This window comes from Poecile atricapillus, chromosome 3 (genome assembly GCF_030490865.1).
Source record: "Poecile atricapillus isolate bPoeAtr1 chromosome 3, bPoeAtr1.hap1, whole genome shotgun sequence".
In the NCBI taxonomy this organism is placed as follows: Eukaryota; Metazoa; Chordata; class Aves; order Passeriformes; family Paridae; genus Poecile; species Poecile atricapillus.
The window spans coordinates 46,265,962-46,290,768 of NC_081251.1; the positions used below are offsets into that span (position 1 = coordinate 46,265,962).

Consider the following 24,807-nt stretch of genomic DNA (forward strand, 5'->3'; position numbering starts at 1 on the left):
TATTGTACAAAATTATTAGGCTACCAGAACATAGATGTGCTTTAGTCTTTCTTCCTGTGAGAGGTAACTAATTGTCAGCATTGACTAGGATTTTCCCTGATAGAATAAACTGTTTTTGTCAACGCCCTATTTTCTTTTTGGTCCTTGTGTTTAATTTTTCCCCTAGGAATCTGTTCTAGGATTCAGACAAACATGTTTCAGATGTTTATAAAGGGCACAGGATGAATCCAGAGCCTCCTTTTTGCAGTCACAAATGCCTTTCTGGACCAGAGTCCATGGCACAAGTGAGCTCACCTTTTCCTAAGGCTTTCCAAAAGGCACTCACAGGCCTTGCACACTGCTGAGCCCGATGCCACAGAGACTTCCTGAGTGACTGCACCTAAGGGGTTGATTAAAAAAAACTATGAAAGACACAGGAGAATGCCAATAAGTCCTTCACTCCATCCCAGAGCTGGGATGTTAGGCCATTTTGTCCTTCCACAGAGCCACTACACAGTAGCCCTCAGCTTTCAAGGAGGCTTCATCCCTTTTTCAGACATTCAGGGTACCACCCAAAGCATATGATAACTGCACATGATTTGCATAGCTTTTTTTTTTTTTTTTGTATAGTTGTTTAAATTACAGAATTTTGCACAGAGAAATTGAGTGAAGCTGTTAAAGTAGAAAATACATCTTTTTCTATAGTTTAAAAATACAATTTTGAAATATCAAACACACTACTTATTATTTTTCCTTAGTTATCATTAAACTAATAATAGTTACTCTTATTCTTATATTTAATCCAAAAAGGTATGTCCTTAACAAATTGCAAGACTATCTAATGAGACTGGATATCGAATTTCAGACAAAAACATTTGCCATCATGTAATAGTGACCAGCAATTAAAGGAGATAAGGATTCTAATTCTTTATCTCATAAAACTGTTGTGTAACTCCAGAGACATTGATGAGCACAAAAAATTTGCACTAAGGATGAAAAATACAAAGATAAAAGGACTTATGAACTGAAGTAAGAAACTATGAAAATTAATTCTTTTTATGACCATTGAAATGAAAATATACCCCATAGGAACAGAAGCATTTTTTCTCAAGCTCAGTGCCCTCTTGCAAGGGGATTTAAAAAAATCTATGAATATTTAAGAGAAAGAAATCAACTCACCCTGATTTTGCTACATTTATAATGCATGACTAGTGTTAAACATATTTTTGCCCATATGGAAAAAAAAGCAAATAGAAATGCTAGAAACATAGAGATACATGCCATTTCCTTTTTTTTTTTAAAGTAATATCCTTCCTCAAGTTAAAGAATAGGATACCCCAAGGCAATCTCTAAGCTATTGATGCATAAAATCACAAAAGGTGTACCTGTAAATCAACAAACATTTTATTTCCAAGGAAAAAAAGTAACATCATTAGGTCAGGGAAATTCAGGGGTCATTTGAATCAAAGACCAAATAGCAACTGCCTTTAGTGACAGGAGGAAATGGCTTTTGGGATTAAGCCATCAAGCTACATTGTGGTCTAGAAACATAATTAAATTTTAGTTGTAAACAATATCAGTATCATTGTATATTTAACTGTTTTCTTGTTCTTTTCTTTACCTTATGTGTACTGATTACAGATGACCAAATCCTGAATCCTCAAGCCAAAGGAACACAGAATATGCATTGGCTGCTCTTGGCAGGGTAAGACCCAAATCAGTTACTCAGGAGGTAAGGAAGTAGAAAAATTAATTGTAAATGTTCTTTAGTACCTTGTTAGAAATAGACTATACTGTTCCTAAAAGTTATGAGTAGTGAGTTTTAAGATAGATGTACTATTAAAAAAGGGTGTATCAGTGTGAAAGAACCCCAAAATAAGGAAAGAATTTGGAACTCTGTGTGTGGGGAGCGTGGTTGTAAGGCAAGACAGTACCAGTTTAATTCCTTGTTAGGTGATGCATGATGGTGGTTTTTTAGCATGATTAAACCCTTATTTAAGGCAGGGCAGGCAGAGCTTGGCAGTAGATCTTGGAGATAGAGAGGGCTGCTCTGCTCTGGGAAGTGGAGGGGGAAACCTGAAAGCAGTGGAAGAGTACTGGGTCTGCTCTTCTGCAAAATAAAAAACCACAGTATGTGAGTAATCCGATCTTCAGTCATCAAAGTATGTGTTCAAGTCATTCTCAGAATAATGATGGGATTACTCACAGGGGGAAGGTTAAGTGCTTTTGTTGAACTCACACATCTCAACAGAAGCCACAGTATTCTATGCAGGTCTTTCTGGAGGTTTTCTCTGCAAACACTAGAACACCCACAGGATTGTAAGGAGCATAAAGACTCCTTTCTGCTTTCTATGTAATTATCTCAGGGAAACTACCTAAACTTAAATTTACTGATTTTTGCTTGCTTCAAAGCATGTTAATCCTCATATAGGATATTATTTTCTCCTAATACCAGGACCAAATTCTAGGACAGTGCAGTGAAGAAATAAAATCTTTTATAAGGGGATATAAACCATTATTCTGATTTCAGAAGTCATTGAAACTAATAAAACTGTGCAGATATAATTGAAAAATATGACCATTAATTTATACAGCATATAGACTATCTACAGTAATATAAATATCTTTCTGGGTGGGTACATGGCAAAGATCAAGGAAGACTTATTTTGATGACACCATGCCATGAGAATGGGGGCCTAAACACTGATTTCAAACCAGGGAGGATTGAATTCACACAACCCAGGAAAGAGAGGGCTGTCTGAACCTCAACACGCAGAAGTTCCTGTGCTGCTCCCCTGAAACCAAGGGTGGTCAAGCAAAGGAGATGCAGATCCTCAGACAAGGAAGAAACCCACTTCCTTGGTCTAGAGACAGACTGATAAATAAAGGGGAGGTGTGAGAAAGCCATGAAAGAAGCAGCCAGAATGATGCATTCTTATCCATCAGTTTTCTATGGTCCAGAGTCATAAAGCAGAACTACTGCACCAACAGTAGTGTTGATGCACACATAAGGTGTAGCAGCAGTGGGATGTTTTGACACTTTGACTAAAACTATTACTAGTAACTCTTCTATAGATCAGTGTCCTCCAGCTACCGTCTTTTAAATTACATTTTTCTAACTGGTTTTGTGTGATATAATAAGGAAAAAATGAGTTATAGACATCTATCTATGAGAAAATGATGAATAGGAACCGTTTCTACCAAATATTAATAACTAAATACACTTCTGTGCAGAGAGTCTGAAAAAGAGCTATATGCCATTTATTCTTTTCCACTGAGGACTATAAGACTTTGATAGAGGCATTTGGCAAAGTTGCTGCTCTGGCTCTTAAAAGTTATGAAAAATCTGATGCTAGATCTGAGCTAAGTGAGAAAGGGAGCACTGAAAAAATGGTCTGGAATGAATATGACTTTAAATGGGATCAGGTAGTTTAGTTTTACCTAAACTAAAACAGCAGTAGATCCAGTGAACATTTTTTTTTCTAAACCCCTAATAAAAATACATTTGCCATTCAACAGAATGAATATACAAACTATTTGCATATTTTGCAAACTTAGTATTATTTTTTCAGTCAGAAGCTGTGCCACAGAATACTTTCCTTTGTTAGCAATGGCACCATTTCTAGTAGAAAACTTGAAAAAAAAAAAAAAAGAATAAATTAGTTTAAAATTATTGATATGACCTGATGCAATGTTAAGGCTTCTCTCTTGAATTGTAACATAGTTCACTGTGTTCTGAAGTCTCAAGCCAGTAACTGGCAGCTGCAACAGGATGAGACCAAGCAGGGCACTTTGTTGTAGGTTCACAAATCTAACTGCAGAAAATGTGAAACAAAGAATTGCCTTTTTTTTTTTTTTACATACATGTAGTCAGGTAGGTTCCACCATTTAGAGTAATCATTCCAACTGGTCACAGCAAGTCAGACAGGTGTTGTAAAGTCTGGGTAAGTTTGACAAAGGATCTAGGAATCCTATCAAATTTTCTGCAGTAACTCGGTCACTTTGAAAAGGTTTCATACAATTGCTCTATTGAAAAGTGGGGGACAGAATACAATCTGAAAGGCACAGATGTTATAGAACAGTCACATTTCTTGAATACAGAGATCTTATAAATTAGATAGTGATTAAAATTGGTAACAGCCATTTTACTGCTGCTTTATTTGTCAGTGCTGATTCTTTCTTGACCAAACATCTCTATCTTTTCTAATGCTGCACCACTATGTGCTGAAGGAGTCTTTTCTGAACAGCTTTTCTTGTTTCTTCCCATTTCTGTAGCTTCCACCAAAGTGTTAGTCAATGGTTTTCCCAGTGTTTCTGGAAGCATTATGGTTAATATTCCACTCAGAAGAGCCATGACTCCAACAAGCAACTGGAAGAAATAAACAGTAGCTGTAAAGGTAGATAAGTCTTTCAGGCTATCCGTAGTTTTGATCTTGCTCGAGAGTAAATTTAAGATAAAGCACAATGAACTGTAAAGCAAATATCATAAGTCTTAAATGTTGCCTGTATAAAAGATCTACCATTTTTTTTATTGCATAAATGGAAAGATTATGCAGCAGAATTAATGAATGAGCAAGTGAAGTGTTGTGTTCACAAGGGATCAATACAGTGCAAGCAGGGAAAATTCTATTTGAATAAACAATACATATTACCTTTATTTGGTATTTCCAGTATCAGGCATGTATTTAAGAAATGATTCTAGGATTGCATACATTTATTTTTACAGGCATGTTCACGGAGCTACAATTTCCCTGCCACCAGTAATCTCAATTCACACTCCAGCTCCTGTGTACCTGTACCTGCATGCTTGTTTCTTCTCTACAGAGCCAGACTGGAATTTCTCAATATGGCTCATTGGCCCAGAGCCACAAAAATGCACATCTGTGCTCAGGAGAGCTCTTCAGCAGATGATGAGCTAGCTCTCCACAGGAATACTTTGCTAAACTCAGTTTCAAAGAACTGTTAGGAGTGCAGGCATTTACTGACATTTGCACTGGGATCCCATTTTGGATTTGTCCATGGTGTACACAATTCTACAACAACAGCATGAGTGGTGCAAGGATCAGGATAATGTGGGGTAGTTAGAGAAACATTCACTTGTCCCTTTCCCTTCACGTTCCCTTCACACAGACATTTCTGTGTCTTGTTCAAAGACATCAATTCCCACTTTGCTTCTCTGAGTACAGGACAGCATTAAACCCCTGTCAGTCCTCCAACACCAGGTTATAAATGACCTAATTCTCTTGTGATAGAAAAGCTTTCACACAGAACATCATGCCTGGTCTCAGTGTTTTTCCATTCTGTGACTGTGAACTTTGTTGCTGTCTTATCCTTATCTTGCCCTGTGCTGATTCTGAAATCTGTTCTTTGTTTAATGCTTTCTTTCCAAGGGTGAGAAAGAACATTTGGAATCACTGTGTCTACGTCTCTCACACAGAGCTTAAGACAAGAACTGCCCAGCTGCCATCTGCAACTTAGCCAGACTTTTAGTCAGAAAGGTGCTTTAAAATCAGAATTCCCTACTGTAACCTTGAACAGTGCTATTTGCCTGCTCATGCACCATGATGGCTTTGCTTGTCTTCCCTTCCAAAAAAAAGAGAACAGTTTGTCTCATGTATTATTTTGAGAAGCAAAAGGCACACTGTTGCAAACCCTCCTTTTTGCATTTGCAATAAATATAGAGGCAGACAAAAAAAATCAAAATACTATTAAATACTACAAACTACAGTGAAAATAAAAGTCCTGGTCTAACCATGAAAGTTAAAAAAAAAATCCTAGTAGTAACTGGACTAGAGGAAATGGCACAAACAGAGTGAAATCCTTTTAGACATATATGTGGCAGGAGTGATATTTAAAAGTATATTCCAAAATATTAAAATCTCATCTCTGAGTGTCAAATTTCCTCTCTCCTATTCAAACATGTTTTTCTGGCCAGGAAAGACAGGATAAATTGACACATGACAGCTATTCCACAATACCCTCTTTTATGTACACACTTTAGTCTGTCAGAAATTTATAACTGAGGATATTGGGGCCTGTGAAGGATATTGAATGTTATGGACACCCATAAATTTAGAGTGTATGAGAACTGGGTCACTAGTGATACTCAAAAGAACAAGCTTAAAGTAACACTGTGTGCTTTGAATATGTGTCTTTTTTCATTATTCTTTTTAGACACTTGGCATTCTTCTCATGTTTTCCCTACCTCTCATTCCCCTGAGAATTCTCACTATTCTGTAAGTGTACACACTACCATCATTCCTGCCTTCTCATCTCAGCTCTCATAACTGTATTTCATCCCATGTTAGCTTCCTTTTTTCCCCCTCTATGTGAAAGCTGCTGCATGCTGAGTAATTCAGTACATTTACCTTCTCCCTGACCCTCAAAGCATTTTCCAATATTTCCTACAACAGACAGAGTATGAAACAATTAAGTCACAGTGTATTAACTCAAGGACTTCTCAAATATCATCAGCCTTTTCAAGGACAGTAGCCAGTTATCAATGAAGTCACTCATATTTAGTAAAAGCAACTCTTTTGCAGTCTTGGCACACTTCTTCGTAAGGCATCTGACATAATTTAGCCCTTTGCTTGCTCACAACAAATGTGTGCATTTTGTATGTATGTATTTACTATTTTAAATACATACTTCAGTACCAGAAAATGTTCTCCTGATATGGTCAAATGCTTATGTGTACAAATAAAGTGTATTTATGTTATTGTACAAGGTATTTAAGTATGTTTAAGTATGTTGAAGGTAATTTGACAGGCATATCTCCTTAAATGCATTGTATTTTCAGGGTGTTAATTTGAAATCTGACTTTCTGCTTGGTCAAACTCTTAGAGTGCTCCCAACACTTCAGTACAACCAGCAGCTTCTAACAGATACCATAGAACTTTCAGAAAATATTTACCATCATTTTTCTTATGTCTTCCTCCCTTTCTGAAGCAACATTTATAATTCTGCACTGGTCTAAGACTAGGACTTGATATATATACTCCAGAACAAAAGATAATTTGAATTAAATATCCCTACAAAATAATACTTTTACTTCTGACAACAAATTATTATTATTATTATTATAGTCTGATATTTCTATTTATATTCATATTTATATTCACATCTGATGGCTCTGAACCAATCTAAAATGTGATCTTATTGACAAAATTCCTACTTCAATAAAACAGGTTATATTTTGACATGAAAAACTGATAGTATTTGACAGAGGGTTTGTATTCATTTACTAACATCAGTGTGGGCTTTTTAAATTTCTAATTTATGGTTTTTCTGAGAGAAAAATCAAGCCTGTTAAAGGGCTATTACAACATAATTCTTAACAGCTGAGAAACAAAAATAGGTTATATAAGGAGCAGTTGTTTTACTGCACATTTTCTATAAAGTTGTCACATGAAAAACATACTTGGCAAGTTGTTCAAGATTTATAGGCACTCAAGATGCTTGCAGTACTCACAGGTGGCATAACTGTGCATGAGGCAGAGAGCCAAATAAATAGCAGTAGTAACTGTTCAACAGTGTGTGGTGTTTGCAATAGATCAGGGTGATGTGTATCAGTTTACTTACAAATGTAATCCATTTGATTTCATTTCCATTCCAAACACTTACTTGACCTGAGACTTGGCACACTATGCTCCAACTCAAGACAAGCCTATTTAATAAATTGACAAATGCTCTATAACAGGAGCTAATAATGGAAACATGTTCACTGTGAACTACTACTCAACTCTACAAAAGCTCTGGATAATTTTTGTACGCTGAGAGTTGTTCATAGCTGAAATAATTCCTGTGTTTATACTGCCATTTACACCACTCTCTAAAATGTTTGAGCACTCCCTCATCTGTGGTTTAACTGCAACACTTCTTCACAGATACATCTTATTTCATCCAGTAAAGGCAAAATGCTGACAAGAGGAAAAAATAAATGTTCTCCCAGGACCACTCTGCTGTGCAAATGTTTCTTTGTCTTTTCGGGGATCGTATCTTGGTTTGTGTGGAGACATTGTTAAGAAAGAAAACATTTTTAGGAACTTGAAGAAATAAATTTATTTGTGGTCTCTTTCATCCTCTTAGTTTTCACTGAAAACAACCAAAAGTAATTAATTTAAATAATGAAATGAGCTCACAAGAATTCTCTGAAGCAATCTCTAGCATCTGTAATTAAAGATTTTATAGTTGCCACATCAAAGGGACACAATACCCTTGTTTAGGAAACTCCAATATGGTGGATAAAATTTGACTAAGAATCCGGGTTAAAGACGGATCCCACTACACTTTCACTTTCTGACATGTATAATCTAATACATATGATAAACATATAACAGTGCCCTAGCCACAGTGAATTCTAAGGGGTTTTTGAAAGAATTCAAACTATTTAAAATCATTAATAAACATTTCTTTACTTAAATCTTTAATACAAACTTTGTAATCCCGTCTGGTTTTACATATATAGGCATAATTTGTCCTTCGGGAGAAAAAATGGATCGAATTGCTGCAGGATTTCTAAGCAGCAAATGCTTCATTACAGAAATGCAATAAAGAAACATGATTCATGTGTGAGCAGAGAATACAAAAAAATATTTTATCCAAAGTGGATTACTCCATAATGCCGGAAGTACACAAAGGAATGGTCCCACCTCTCTTTTCTGGGGCAACTGGTGGTAAAAACCAAAACCTAATGGTAACCTGACCTGGAGTTACCTAAAAAATAAAATGTGCTTAACCAATACAAGGTTCTGTTGCTTGTCAAAGTCACCATGAAGCTCATCAATATACCATTTCTTTCTCTTTTTCTAGCTCACTGATTGTTTTGTTCAGTTCTGGTGAAAAACACAGAACAGGAGCTTTGGGACAGGTATGGAGACCAAATCCAGTAAGCACAAAACCTTCTTGATCTTTTGGGAGGCTATTCCAAAGAAGCCAAGGAAAATGTTAAGGCATAATGTAAGAAAATCCAGCCACCTGTGGTGTGTTCAGGAATGGAAGAACTCTGCCTTTGAAAAAATGTGAAAACAAATCAGGAGCATGGTGAAAAACTTCTGGGCCTGCAAAAAAGTCTGGACTATGACATTTCTTAAATGTTACATAGTAGATGCAGAATATTTTTATCAATTTTATGCTAGAATTCCGAGAATCAATATTTTTCTGTTTTCTGTCATAAAAACTTTTCAGAATATTTCAGTGATTTAAAGTTTCCCTTTTGCTTTAGCAGCATATTTTTAACAATATGAGGCTACTAGTCTTTGGGACTTGAACACTTCAAACAAGAGTGGTTTACTCAATTTTCTTTTTGAATTAAATGTTTTGGTTCCTTTGTCATGTGAAAAACATACTTGGTAAGTTACTAAAGAGAAAACAAGTGACACATACACGTTTTCAAAAAATATTTACCATTGAAATAAATACCTACAAGTGGCATGAAAATCCAAACACTTCTCAGATATACACAGAAAGGAGCAACCACACTTCCTACACGGCACATCATGCTTCCACTTCCAACAGCAAGTGATCTGGACAGAAAAGAATTTGAGTGAGAATTCTGGCAGTTAAAGGAAACAATTAGAAATGCACAGACACTTAAAAAATCTGTAGGATTTGTGTCTTTAAGCAATTGTACCAGGAAGCTGTTGCTATGCCAATGTAAATTTATATTGTAGTGAAATTCAGCTGCTTCTGTAATTAATATTAAAAATATAATTATCATTCAGCACAGCCCACAGAATGAATAACCAGGACTTATAAGGCATAAAAAATGTTTAAGAAAGTACTGAGTATTCTAGTTTCCCCAGTGGAAGCTATCAATGCATGTGGACTGCAAAAGAAATAAAAAACTATGGTGCAGCAAAACTCTAGACAGTTCTGAGGCAGCTGAGGAACTCATCCCATCCCATCTTTTACCACCACTGATGCCAAGAGCAGCTGGATCTGGTGTGTTATAACAAAGGGAATGAAATAACATCAAATTAATGAAAAATATGTAATTGCCAAAAGTTCTTACCTTACAATTGTTGGGTACAGTTCTGCTGTGTAGAGATATATAAGGCCAAATGCCACACCTATGGAAAATTTTCCAGCCATATTTGCTAAGATAATTAATATATTGAAATCCTATTGAAAGAGAGCACAAATAAATATATCACCAGAAAATAACACCCTTCCGAACATAATTTACATTCTTCAGAAGTTGTGACCCTTCTTTAAACAATAAGCAATACTCATTGCTTGCTTTTTAAAAATTGCTCAATAAGTTACTAGTTTCCACATCACTTTTTACCAGTCCTGGTTCACTGAAGCCCTGGGAACATTTTATGTGTGACTCCAGCAATGACAATGAAACTTGTACTGAAAATACAAAAATCTATCTTAGACTGGCAGCTGCAACTTCAAACCAGCCTTTAATTAACTATTCTATGATTTAGAAAGAGCAGCTGCATCTACTGACTTAAGAGCCTTTAAAATTAGTTTCTGCTATAGGAACACTTCCAACCATATGTGACTAACCTGAGGTATGAACATAATTAAAACACAGATCAGTGCACTTAAAATAAGGAACGGAATGAGTGTGTTTCTCCTTCCCAGTTTGTCCATCGCAATGCAAGCAATGATATAGCAAGGCAACTCCACAGCACCTGTCAGTATGAAATTATCTCAGTTTAAGTCATGATTACACAAATGCATCTTATAACTGTAACTTCCTCTTTATGAGGAATTTATCTGATCTAGGGAGTAGTGAACAAGTAAAATCTAAAGATAACCAGTGTGTTGGTTTAGGTCATTTGCTTACAGGAAGTGTGACAGAAGGCAGAGAGCAGCCTAAAATACGGAAGTGGGAGTGGAGAAGGGCAAGGGAAACAGGTTTCACGGCACAGAGCAGCTCCAGTTCTGTTTGGGGTGGAAAATTACAGAAAAGAGCAAGGCCACAGTTCTGTTTATATGACACTGACACTTCTGTCTGAAAGTTCTAAAATTCTGAAATTTGTTACTCTTCTCCTTCAGGTATTTTCACATTAACAGCTCAAGTGTGCCCACAGGGAATATTGCTAGTGTCACACTGACAACACCTCTCAGGATTTGCCAGCTTCCAGCTGGACAGGCAACAGTAGCCACAAATGCCTCCCCCAGCATCAGCTCAAAATCATCCCAAAATAAAAGGCAATAAATGTCTGTCCACATCTAGTTTTCTGAGTAAGCCCCACTACTACAGAGTGCAGTTCCAGCCTTCTCCCTTCTCTGTAAAAAATGAGGGCTTACAACATCCCACTCTTAATACAGATCATCCCTTCCTAATGCTTCTTTCCAGAGGAAAAAACTTCTGCCACTCTAAAGGATCTGGCATTTGGCTAGACCTGTTTGCACTGTGTAAACATGATTTGCCCCTTGACAAGTAATCTTAAGCCAAAGCCAGTTTGGACATGTTTTAAGCCAATTTGCTCAGGAAGAATGCTACTATGTCCAATGTAAAATCAAGGAAGAATTTAAGATACATCTCTGAACAGCCTGGATTCCTTTATTAACTACATATAGCATGTCAATACATCTATAATATCAGGAAACAATCTTTTGGGGTTGTGTTGGAAAAAACAGGTTGTAATTATTTGGTGTCTGTTCATCTGCTAAAATATTTTTAGAAGAGTGTACTCTTCTAAAAGAAGTGAGTACAGTGTACTCCACAATAGCAGTTTGGTTATCTGTGCAATACCAGCACTCACTCTTCAACACATCAGTCTAACAATACACTGTAATACATGACAAAACAAACTGGAATAATGAGAGCCCCAGTCCTCCTGTGAGCCTGTGTACACGATCAGTCACATTCACTTCACTGAGAGTACTCAGCTGCACAAAGCAAAGCACATGATTTAATTCTTCACTGGCTCAGAGCTGCAAGTCTGATCTAGAGTCTTCTGAAGTCAGTGGAATATTTCCACTGATGTTAACAAACTTTGGATCAGGCCTTGAATGCACTGAGCTGCCTTTATAAACAACTTACATTCCAGAGAAAGATTACTGCCAGAATGATAAAATTAAAAGAGTATTACAACTTAATTAAAAATACACTTTTGAGAAAACTAAAATGACTCTTCCTTCTGACGATTATGACTGTGTTTTCTACACAGACAAACCCTATATATCATGACTGTAAGTGTTAAAAGGAATATTTTTTTCCTGCCATTTTCCTAGTTTGTGTCTTTAAGAGAGCTGCGTGAATTTTGTGTTGCTTGTTTGCTTCCCCTGGTGTTTGTGTGGATCTTCTATAAGCTTCCAGGGCAAAGAGAAGACAAGCCAGAATATAGTTTTACAATCAAAAAGACAGAGAAGAATTCTGTGCACCAACAAATTCTGATTTTTTTTTTTCTCAGATACAGTGAAATTTGATACTACTCCTGTGTTAGTCAACTTCATGAAGAGTTAGCAAGAAACTTTTCAAACGAGGTTCACAATTGAATGAACGAAGTGAAAAATTGCCTGTCAAATCTATAGACATTTTAAAATGTTATGTTCTAGTTCTGTCATTAACAGAATAAGGTAAAAAAAATATTTACCTATGAGAAAGAGATTTAAATATTCATTGCCTCCTAGACTGACAGAACTGAGGGAGAAGACGTAGTACCCCAAGCTCCCAGTGAACCAGATCAGCCAGACTGTGATGGTCCTTCTTGCAATTTGCCAGTTACAAAACAGGTCTAAGATGTTGTGCTTCTTTGTTGAGGACATATCATCATCACCTGTTCTGCCACTGGCTAGATCATCTTGTTGGACTGAGCACAGTTCAAAAACTTTGCAGGGAGTGCTGACTTTATTCCATCTTGCCATTGTATCAATCACTTTCTGTGCATCTTCATATCTTTCCTCTGACAGGAGCCAAAAAGGTGTTTCTGGGAGCTTCCAGCAGCACAAGACAAAGGGAAGAGTTGCTATGGAGAGAAATATCTGATAGACCCACCAGGTCCGAACCAAAAATCCCACGAGTGCCACAACCATAACTCCCATAGCAAAAAAAGCATGGACATGCATAGAAGCCCAGGTTCGTGCTTTAATGCCAACAAATTCAGTCACATAAACAAAAGCCACAACCAGATAGCCACTTGAAACCTGGGAGGGTGGGAGAGAGAAAAGAAAAAAAACAAAACAGAGTGAGGTTTGTTTCTACTCTCCTTGTGCACCAGCAGTAAAAACAAACAGCTAACAGTGTTCCACATCTGGTATGCTTAATTGTCACTGCGCTGGCCTGTCTCACACTGACAGAAAAAAAAGGCAACTATGAAAACGAATCAGCTGGAGAAAAAAATCACTCAAACCTTCAGACTGCCTGGACACTGTTTAAAAATGTGAAGTGAATTTGGATGCTTCTGTGTAGTGGGGGACAGCCAGCAAGAGACACCTGTGAAGAAACTTAATTTGCTGATGTCATTAATCCCTTCTCCTCCAAAAATCAGGTCCCTTAATGACATCACAAACTGGATGCTTGGAAAAGAGAGGTCTTCTGAAGTAATTATCTCTTCTGAAAATCTTGATCTTGGCTTTTAAGCAAAGTATTAATAACCTGCATGTCAGAAAACCGCACATTTACAAGAATTACCTTCCACACCCTCGTAAAGTATCTCATTAAATCAAAGTTTGTACAATATTGGAAGAGAATCTCATATATATACATAATTACAGGTTCCCATATAGAATCAAGTTAATGCAACTACTGGCATGTTCTGCATAATAGTATTTCTTCATTTAAATATATATATATATATATTATTGAAAATATATATATATATATATTTCAAGTTCTCAAATATATCAACATCAAATTCCTGGTATCTTAAAACATTTCAAAACACAGCTAGAGAATATAGACTAGAAAATATTTCAGTATATTGTTTTAATCAATTTTCCCATTAACAATATTCCAGTTAATAATCTCTGATTCTGAACCCACTGATAGGAAAGCTGCACTGACCTCAGGAGCACAGGGCTAGAGTTTAGGATTGCACCTTACAAGTCAGTCCCAGTGGCCAGATAAAACCTACAGCACTGGTCTGGTCAGAGTTTTTTGGTTTTCTAAACTACTGCAGGACCTGGCACCAACAGGCATTCTAATTTCTTTATGCATTATGTAGTGAAAGGCCCAAGAATGTACTTTGGGTTGTAAAATAGTTATTTAAAATTGGTTACTATTTATAAATATTGAATATGTGTCAGATATTGGATTTATACCACACACAATAAAATTGTGTGTGTGGGTTTGCATAAACACATATACTGAAATACCCTTAAGTACAGTATAAAACATCTAGGTGTTAAACATGTCTGCCTATGTATTTAGTATTCCAGATACAGCTTGAAAGACCAAAGAGATGCATGGAAGAGAATATGTGCATCTCTCCTCCATCACTCAAAACAGTAGAGATAAAAATAATACTTATTATAGATTTGCTAGTTTAAGAAAAAATATATTCCATTTCTAACAATAAGGAGAAATGCAACAGCAGCTGCAATGCAGAATCCAGAGCTTGCTGCTCACACTTGGTATTTAATTACCAGTCCAGCAGAGGTTGGGATGGAGGAAGTACCAAACACTGCTTCATACAGACGCTTTCTATTAATTCAAAGAGGAAAATTGCTGTGGTCCAAGAACATTCAGACTCTCCCTGCTCTGCTGAAATAAGTGCAACAGATGGGGCTTTAGAATAATGAAGTAAGAGAGGAAATAATAACAAAAGGGAGGTTTTCCTGAGAAGGGGTAAGAAATGACATGGAAAAAGGGCCAGGGTGAACATTCTTCCTTACCATAGCCAGGAGAAAGCGCACAATCACGAAACTGTAGTAGTCAAATGTGAAGGCCACTGCGACGCCAAATACAAACTGACCAGCACTTGTGAACCATATAATACGCTGTCTTCCCAGTCTGCAAATCACAGCATTAATAAAATAATGAATAACCACAAACACTCTATTAAAATACACCTGCAGCTCCAGACAGCCTAGATGGAAGTAAATAACTCACCACAGAAACTCTGGTTTAGTTACCAGAGTTAGTTACCTGTATTAATTTGTCAGTAATTCCAGCTTCCAAGAAAAAGGATGAATGGAACTTCCATTCCACAATTCTTGGCTGAAAGGACTGTGCAGTGAGCATTACATATGCTCATCTCCAGTCTTAACTTCTACATAACTGATTGGTAAATTTACTCTTATTTATGGGGACATAAATCACTTTTTCAGATATTTTATATTAAGTAGCATCATGTTAATAATTTCTAACAAAAGTTAGCTGTGAACACACATGCCATCTTTTGTCAAAGTAACAACCAATTTTGATAGTAATGAAAGTTTACTGTAACATATCTTAATCTTAAAGAATTTAATATTTTTAAATTCTTTAAAGTTGAATTCTCTAACAAATTACAATCATATAGTTCCCCATAATCTTCTGGTTTCTGACAGCACATATGCATGCATATCAAAACACAGAAATCCAGGAAGAAAGTAAACTAATGGTAAAAAAAATCATGTCAAATACTAGCTTCAGCAGTAGATATACAAGACTCTACTGAGAGTTCACTACATTATATCTATGAATGCTCTGTAATAGTTCTGTAAAAATTTCTTGGTCTCTTATTATCTTTTCCATTGAAAAAAGCCTTTCACAAATGGGGATATTACTTTTAGACAGGGAGTTTGAGGACTTTCAGACATTGTTTTCTGTGAGTATTTTGTACTGCAATAAAATTCCTCCTGTTTTTCTCCAGCCTTGACCTGGAGTCATGATTTGGTCTTTGATCCCTGCCAGAAAAGATCCCAATAAGTCTTAGTTATCAGAGCTCTTCTGTTGGGAAATCTCTTAATTGGTAATGGGAGGGACACACAAACTTATTTCCCATGAGCCAGGATGTGTCAGAAAATAATAACTTTCAGCTGTAAATTCTGCAGTTGTAAATCTGCAACTCAGAATGTGTGTATTATTTTAACTGGTTGTCCATGGGTTGAATTAATGGAAATGAGAACAATACAATCCTAACTTTATAAATCATGTCCAAGTATATTAATTAATAAAGTTATGAATTATTTAAAGGGACTGAAAACAGATGTTTGCATTACATTCTGGTTTTGTATTAAATACAGTTTTACAAAGCCTGGGATTGGGAGGCAGATTGATTCCATGTGTTCTAAAAGCCAATTAAAAAAAAACCAGTTCATCATTGATTTTGCATTCCCATGTTGTGACTGTCACACTGTAGTGTTGTGCTAATGAAAGAAAATCAGAAAACAACACGCCTGATCTCCATGTTCTGCTTACACTGTTAGATGTGGGATGAAATGTCACTGTCCATCCAACAGAACAGTCAGCCAAAAAGCTCCTTTACAGAAAGACATAAATAAATCAGCCTTCAAAGCAAAGCACAGGTACAGAAAGTGCCCAAGACAAAGCTAAATTTAACATAGCCTGGATATTTGATTCTCATATGGACATTGCTGGGTGCTCTTCTGAGGCAGGAATATGCCTGTTTTGTGTTGAGAGAGAAAACCAGCTGAGGCAGGAGGCCACAGATACACACCCTGAGGCTCCCTGTTGCTTCTGAGTCCAGCCCTGATGCTGGATTTCAGTGCATGATCTGAGATAGCACCCAGGGAGGAAGTGTTGGATGGGAATGGGCCTTGGAGCCGTGACCAAAAGACTGCTCTGGTCAATTCTGTCCAGGACTGATGATCCTCATGCTCAACAGAACTTTGTAAATGCTGGTAAATAAGTGAAGCTACAGCACAGCTCACCCACGCCCATTTTTCCTCTTACGTTCGAGAGTTTTCAAGAGACTGAAGTTTAAGCTAATTTTTCAGGGAAAACCTACAATTGGACAGCAAGGAAAAATAGTATATGGGGGTGTATTTTATGAAGGTGGGGCTTGATTAAACCCTTGAAGCCTTTTCATCAGCCCCACTGAGCTGTACTCATGACAGAGGTTAGGAAAGGTGATTTTCAAATACATGATATTTAACTTTCTCGTAGACCTTCAGCTGTTTGTCACATTACAAAATAAAAATCTGCATTTCCACAAGGAACCTCTTCTCATGAAAGTTAAGGTGAAAATCTACTCCCAGGTTTTACCATTGTTATTATGAGCTGTTGCTATTCCTGTCAAAATAAGTAAACAAACAAATAAATAAAAATCTAAAGGCAAATACTAGCTGCACACGGCAATTTCAGGGATCAAGGCCTAGAACAGTGGATGACAAAGTAAGAAAAAGTTTTAAAAGTAAATGGCTTGAGAATACATTTTAAAATTAGTTCTTGTTATAGGAAAAATAAACCAAGTTAAACAGATCTGTGAATAAAGCAATATCCAAACCTCCTGAGTGTTGCATATATAGTTATGAATACACAGTGAATGGAAACAACAAAAACAGGTAGATACACGTGGAGTTACTATAGTCTGAAGCTACAATTTCAAGAGGATAGCACTTTACCTGTCAGCAATGTCACCAAAAATCACTGCTCCAATCAAGACTCCAAGCATGAACGTAGGCTGGATTAATTTTGCAAGCCATTCTCGGTCACAGACCAGATCCCACTGTGTAACAACAGTGCTCTTCCACTTTGTATCATCATAGAGAAATCCATCAGAACACGGAAATACAGACTTGTTGCCTTTGTATTCATATGCCAGTTCCAAACTGACTTCTCGTTTGGACCTGCTGCATTGATCAAGTTCCCAGATTTCTCCATTTTCCAGCTGGACTACAATGTAATTTTCTGTTGATGTCCATAGTGTCCAGATGTCCTCTATACTTGATGCAGAGGAGTTGTGGAAAAGAACGCTACTCATATTCCCAGGGAACCCACATACAAAGTTAGGAGTGACAGCCATGAACACAGATGCTAAGTAATGGATACCACATGACATAGCTTGAAAGACAGATGCAAAATAAACACATGCTTGAAATCTGTAAAGGGAAAGAAAACATTTTACTGAGAAAAAGCCCTCTATACATCAAAAAAACCATTCAGCATTATTGTTTGGGTAGATCAATAAATGGAGATACCATTAAAGTGTCTAGTGTTTTGTTGTGTGGTGTTGCTTCAGTATTAACTAAGCTCTGCAAGAGACCAAAGATGAGAAAAAGATCCACAGTAACCTGTTAAGAAATGAGTGCTGCTCTTAGTTATGTGTTCAGTCATACAGAGAATACCATTTAAAATGAAACAATGCTGACCTTAAGCACTTAGTTTAGAATCAACCTTCCGCCCTCCAATTCTCTGTAGCACATCCCCTTAAAATAAGGCCTTAGATTACTTGAATAGTTAGAAAAACCAAAACATTGCAACCTCAGGTTCTTTGGGATAGATATATGTGCATCAAATAAGACAAACCAAACACATTATGCCCCTCATTCCATCCAATTGTATCTCTGTAGCTGTATTCCACCTTTTTTTCATCTCTCTTTATTGCAGCCAAAAGACAAAGAGAGAATACATGTAGACACACGTAGAAGATAGAATCTGAACAATGTGAAATGCTTTGTACCAAAACAGGGCTCTGAACTGGGTTGGGTTTTGGCTTAAACAGGGTGTGCAGTTATCCATTAAAGATTGTATCATAAAGCAAACCTAGTAAAAGAATGTTTTATGCATAGCCTGAATTTTAGCATTTTAACAGCTTTTAAACTTGTTTGAGATGCAAGTAAATCTTAGTATAAAAATTGCTTATGTATTCAGAATTTCAAAAGACTTGCAATGAACTCTAGTGTCACTGTATGCAAATTCTGAACAGTTTCTGATAATTTAAGCATAAGGAGCAATTTTCTCAATTAAATGTTTAAATTATACATATAATTAGTACAACATCTGTTCAGAAAAAAACAAAATAGCTTTTGTTCTCCTCCCTTTTTCATTTCCTGAAGGCAAATCAATTGCAATAATTTGAAGAAGTATTCAGCAAGCTTCTATACATACATTCCTACTGCAGGACACAGCAAACCTTGGCAATGTGAAACAAAAACCAGATTTTTTTTTTACAAGATCAGAGGCTATCTCTGCTGAAGTTGTAGGAAATAATGTCTAAAACCAATTACCATGAAATGTCTTTTGGGAGAAGTCAAAGCAATTCCAAACCCTGTAACAAATGCAGCCTCTAGATGCTCCTGTCCAAAATGTATCTAATCTAGCCTTGAATTCCCATTATACAGATCTCAACAGTACATAGCCTAGGACTTTTAAATCTATCATCAAAATTTCTAAATAATTTTGAAACTAGATATCAGCAAAGTATTGAAGCAGAACTTACTGGCTACATTGTCTTAATACCCAATTAACCTTTCCAATGAAGCAGTTCTCTTGTAAAACACACCTCCATTCACCATCCTCATTCTCCTCTGCCTTTTATCTTGATTCTTATTTCTTTCCTTGGTAAATGTAAACCCAGTGGCCTATCCTGTCCTTCCAATGGCATTTGACATTGCTGTTGTTCTGCTGCAGTGCTTTTTATCCCACTTTCTCTTGACTAACAGCTCTATTGACTTTTCTACAGCAGCCTGAGAAGTGAGTTGAATTGCAAAACCCATCGTGGCAGCTCAAAATCTGGCTCCACTTCCCTCTGGAGGATATTGCAAGGCCATCCTCACACAAGTGCTGTGCTGCCCTTTCCTGAGCAAAACTAAGAGATATGGTCAGGAGAAACTGAACATAGCCACAGCAATCCTGTAGGTCTATCAATTCTCTCTCAAGAGAACAGCTACTTGGGGATTAAGTAGCTAACCATAGATCAAAGTGAGGCTGAAACAGCTCTGAAAGGTATTTGGGCTATCTTGGACCATAGAAAAAGCAAAGGTTATTTTGAAATATAACCCTTGGGACCCTATTGATGCAGACAAATATGGTCAACGATGTTTTTTAGTTCCTCTTCTCTAGTTTCATTTTAAACTGTTCCCATCAAAAGACACAAACTCATTTTAAAAATAGCAGAGAGAAATCAAATTCAATAACCTGGGCTACTGTTGCAGTATGCAGAATTATAGAAAGAGATAATAGTGAATTAAACCCCCAGAAGCTACATCTTCTACTACACTTATATCTTCACTTACATCTTCTACTAGCTAGCAAAAATTGTAACCAGAATCCCCAGTATTTTCAATACCTGTCATTATGCATTAGAAAATTGCAGTGTCAAATAATCTACGTGGTATTTCTGAGAGAGAGGGAGAATGAAATAATTTCAAACTCCCATACACACTTCTTGAGTTTTCTAATTCTTGCAATACAAGAAATATCACGATCATCATTTGTCTTCATCTCAGTGAGTAGGAAAAATAAAAAGATTTATGCCTTTTTTTGTCAGAGAGGCTTGAAGGGACATAACGACTTTTAAGGATAGAGTCTGAGAAGATGGCATGAAACAATGTGCTACACAAATTTTTACAAATTCAAAGCCCAACAGTATCACAAGGGCTCTGAGCAGGTCTAGTTAATCTATGCTCTCACTGCTCACTTGCAAGTTTTATCTTATATATTCCTGAACATTTCTTGGGATCATACTTCAATGACCATTTTGACAGACTGCTACACTGCCAAATCTTTCTGTTGGAAAGTTTCTCATTAAATCTAAGCTCTATGTCCCCTTTTCAAATATATGACTATTATTAGCTTATAAAACACTCTGGTGCAGCCTTGAATAAATCTTCCTTCTCTTTTATCACTTCATTGTGCAGAATTCTCAGTTCTCCTCCTCCTCCTGTTACTGCCTACAACCATACAATCTACAGTCTGTTACCCTTTCTTTTTCTTTGTGTCCCTTCTTTCCACCTCTGTAAAAGCAATAAGGGATTCATTTTAAAGAAATATCTGTCATACAATATTTCACCCATCTTTCAAGGGTTTAAGGTACAATTAGATATAGCTTATTCTTGTAAAAACATCCCTCCATTTTCAATGTTATGAAAATCTTATTCAGTTTCAACAAAGATATCCACTCTGTAGCACCATCATTTTTCTTTCCTAATTTGCAGCATCAAAGCTAAGCAAGCACAAGAAGTCAGACAGAATACAAGATCTACATTAACAGACATAATTTATGCTGAATACAACTTCATTTAAGAATGGGAAAATGTCTTTTTACAGCAAAATGACCATTTTGCTCAGAATTTTGCAGGAGGGATTGCACTGCAGTTTTTAACCTCTATCTGCTCAATAAAAGAGCCAAGGAGCAGGCAGGGGGAGCTGGAATAGGAGGGAATAAAGCTTGATGTGAAGTTAGAAAACCATTTTGAAGCACCAGGGTCTGAAGGCATTCTGCACCACACTAACAGGCTGTTTCCCTGACTGAGAAAACTATTTATTGCTCTGTCCAGTAAAATTCCACACTGGGCTGGCTAAGCCTCTCTCTGTATTACTCTGTATGCACATATTATTGTATATACAAAACACACAAAAACCATCCTGAAAGCCTTGCTTTGCTGTGAAGGCAAAATCCACTGCTAAATACAGCAGTGTTTTAACAGCATTCCCACTGATCCTAGATTGAAAACCCCAACCTTATGAGCTTCTGGAAATCTCCCGTGGGTAGGAAGAGCTTTTCTTCCAGAAAGTGGTGTAAATGTCAGGAAATTCCTTGACCTGTATCGATACCAAAGAGGACTCAATCAGCCCCTTAGGGACAAGCTAGGGAAAGAATGAAAAGTGTAGGGTGGTCGATATCTAGGGTTGTAGGAAGATCAGCATGTAGGGATGGGAGAAGATGGGAGAATACTACAGGCTCATGGAATTTTGCTTTCCAGAACAGCTAAAGATTGAAAAGGGACAAAGACACAGATCCAGCCTCAGGGCAGACAGGCGGCTGCTGGAACAGAGACTGGGATGGCAGAGAGCGTTTAACAAGGAGGAGCACAGAGCTGCTGCATCCTCTGTTGCCACCTGGGATGCCTCCCTTTGAACCCCTGGGTACATGAGCTGTATCTCAGACCCTGTGTGTGGCCATGTGGATGCCCTGCCTCAGTCTCAGAGCCCTGGGACAGTTCCTTGGCCCGTGGTCATGCAATGGCTGAGCAGCCTCTGGCCCTTGCAGGATCCTGGAGCAGCCCCCCGGACGCTGTGCTGGGTCAGGAGGTCACAGCACAGCATATACAGGTCACCCACTTCTCTGACCCTGGGGCACAGGGTAAGGTCTAGGCTGTCCTTGCTCCCTACTGTAAATTATTAACTTTTTTCCCCGAGTTCTTCATTTAAGAATACCAAACTGATAAGAAAATCCTTTATTACTGAGCTTAAATCTCTCTGTTGCAGACAAATATATACTATAATCTCTTTATTAACCACACCAATTTTAAAAGTTAAATTTCCCTTTCCCATTGTTGTTCATGCATCAAAATGTTAAGGAAAGATCACTGCAGGAGCAAAAAATACTATACAAATTCATCAAAAGAAAGCAAATTCTGTGATTTATTTTCCTGGACTGATCTCAAAAAGAGCAGATTTTGGCAATGGGATTTCAGGTACCAGTCATCTTCACATACACACAACAAATCATATAACATATATTGTTGCAAACAGTCATTTTAAATAACCTATCTTATAGATATGTTTTCCTTTTTTAAAAAAACCCTTTTTATCATTTTTTAAAAAGTTCTGTGAACATGACGACTGTCCTAAGAGGTATGATAATTTCTCTCAGTGTTTTTCCATCTCTTCAGTGACTTGCCATGGGAAATAATTATTTGGCAAGTACATTTTGTCACTCTTGCCAGGAGTGTCAAATATAGAAGTCAAGAAGACTTTATAGGTTACTGCTCCAGTATAAAGGCACTTAATGAATGCCAGAAGTCAAACAAGCCTAAAATTGTCTTCACAAAAGCTTGAGCAAGACACAACATGAAAATGTTCCCTCTTAAAATATTTGTGATATTTCTCTGCAGTCTTTTTTTTTTTTTTATAGATTGCAGCTTCTAATAAAAAAATATTTTTGCATTTTCTATTCCCTCTGCACAAGTTTTAAAATCAGTAAGAAGAGCAACTGGTAATATCATGTCAGTACCTGAATATAAGAAAAACTGTTCCATAAAGACAATGAACTGGATCTCAGATCACTGTTGCTCTGGCTGCAGTCTCATGACACAACATCTCTGTGGCACAGTCACTGCACGATATTTTCTCCCTTCTCTTTTGCCACTGTTTATTCCCCCCTTGAGACACAGTGCACTCTAGCCTCAGCTGTGGTGGTATTTTTTTTGTGGACCATCTGTGAACTTTGTCTGGCAAACTGATCTGACTTGAATAAAACAGTCAAAATAGATATTAAATTAAAAAAAAACAAAAAAACACAAAACCAACAAGCTAGACTAGTTGCTCAGTCTAATTTATATTGCATCCATGCAAATTATCCACACCAGTCACTTTGAAAACTGGTGCATCTGGCATGCAAAAAATACTTGAAGTTCACATTGCCACCATATATGTTGAGAATAAATCCCCAGCCTCAGAGTACTTTTAGCCTTGTCAGTTATTGCAGAGTATAGAAGGGACAAAACTTGTTGGACATTAATTTTACGTTAAATAAAATATGATTCTGATTTCTGTCTGTCTGTCTGTCCATCAAAAAGAGAAGAGAGGAAATTACGAGACACTCATAAAAATCTGATACAAACATTTTAAATCATTTTGGTGTAGAATAGACTCACAAAACTGTTCTGTGATTAGCAAAAGATTTGTACTATTCCACAGGCTTTACAAGAATTATTTCTACTGCTTGTCTTCAAATGACCTAATTTGTAAGTTGTTTAAGTCAGAAAACACAGTACATTTTTGTTGTGCAGTTTACACTCAATAGGATGGATTCAGTGGAAAGAAATTTCCAGATATTTACTATTTCTGAAGGAATTTGTGTTCAGTAGCCACTTTAACCTCTATTCCATCCTGGGTTGGTTTGGTTTGTTGTTTTTTTTTCATGTGAGAAAAGCCATTGAGCATTCTTTCCACTTTAAACCAAAAACCTACCATGCACTTACACATTTACATTTTGAGAAGAAAGGAACTGAATGTGACTCAAGAGTATTTTTGCCATGGTGCAGAGATACAGATTTGGAAGCAGCCCTAAATATACAACATGCACAGCCTTATTTGACTTATGGTGTCAAGAATAAACTTCCTTCCCTCCTAACGGTAGTTTGAACGACGCTGAGAGTCTCAGCCCACATGGTTATTTCCAGAATTTGTTTTCAGAGGCAGAAGATGCTGTGTTGGATGTCCACTTTAAACCTATCAACAGCACAGATGCAACAGGAATAAAGAAACCTGTGGAGATCAATAAAACCCCAGGAATTATATATTATCATCACTAACAGCAATGTGTACATCAATGTGCAGTCCCCAAACACCAGACACCAAATCATTCTAACATCTAAAACTGATTCTCTGAAGAATTCATTCCTATCCCGTTAAACTTATGAACATTTGCCTTTCATTAAGTCCAGCATTTGTTCACCAGAGTCAAGAAGAAAGATACATTGGCTGCTCACTACTCTGCATTTGGTATGACAGCTTAGATGAAGGAAGTCACATCAGCATGAAAAGAAACAGTGCTAAAGAATTAAGGGTCATACTTAAATATATATATATATATATATTTGAAACTCCATAGAACAGTTCTACAGCTCTTAATTTTTGACTATTTAAATCAGGCACATAAGGTTCCTGTCATCAGTTGTAACAAAATAATAAATATTTCTGGGTTTCAACAGTTTAGTAGCACAGCTTTCACCCATGGACAGCCACACACAGCTGAAAGGGAGCTGCTGCTAAAGGTGCCTCAGTGTTTCTTGCTGCCCCTTTGCCAAGGG

At 37.0% G+C, this 24,807-nt stretch overlaps 1 protein-coding gene across 2 annotated transcripts in view; it reads right to left on the reverse strand.

Moving 5' to 3' along the window:
• Positions 1–1,367: 1,367 nt before the first annotated feature.
• The window catches only part of SLC22A16 (solute carrier family 22 member 16), a 33,927-nt gene continuing 10,487 nt past the window's right edge, over positions 1,368–24,807 (reverse strand). For both annotated transcript variants that reach the window (XM_058835922.1, XM_058835921.1), the window contains 7 exons: positions 17,452–17,928; positions 14,776–14,893; positions 12,537–13,086; positions 10,495–10,622; positions 9,992–10,101; positions 9,404–9,503; positions 1,368–4,348 (listed from right to left, as the gene is read on the reverse strand). In XM_058835922.1, the coding sequence (XP_058691905.1) occupies positions 4,136–4,348; positions 9,404–9,503; positions 9,992–10,101; positions 10,495–10,622; positions 12,537–13,086; positions 14,776–14,893; positions 17,452–17,888 (1,656 nt within the window). In that variant the 5' untranslated portion in view covers positions 17,889–17,928 and the 3' untranslated portion in view covers positions 1,368–4,135. The remainder of the gene's footprint in view (positions 4,349–9,403; positions 9,504–9,991; positions 10,102–10,494; positions 10,623–12,536; positions 13,087–14,775; positions 14,894–17,451; positions 17,929–24,807) is intronic.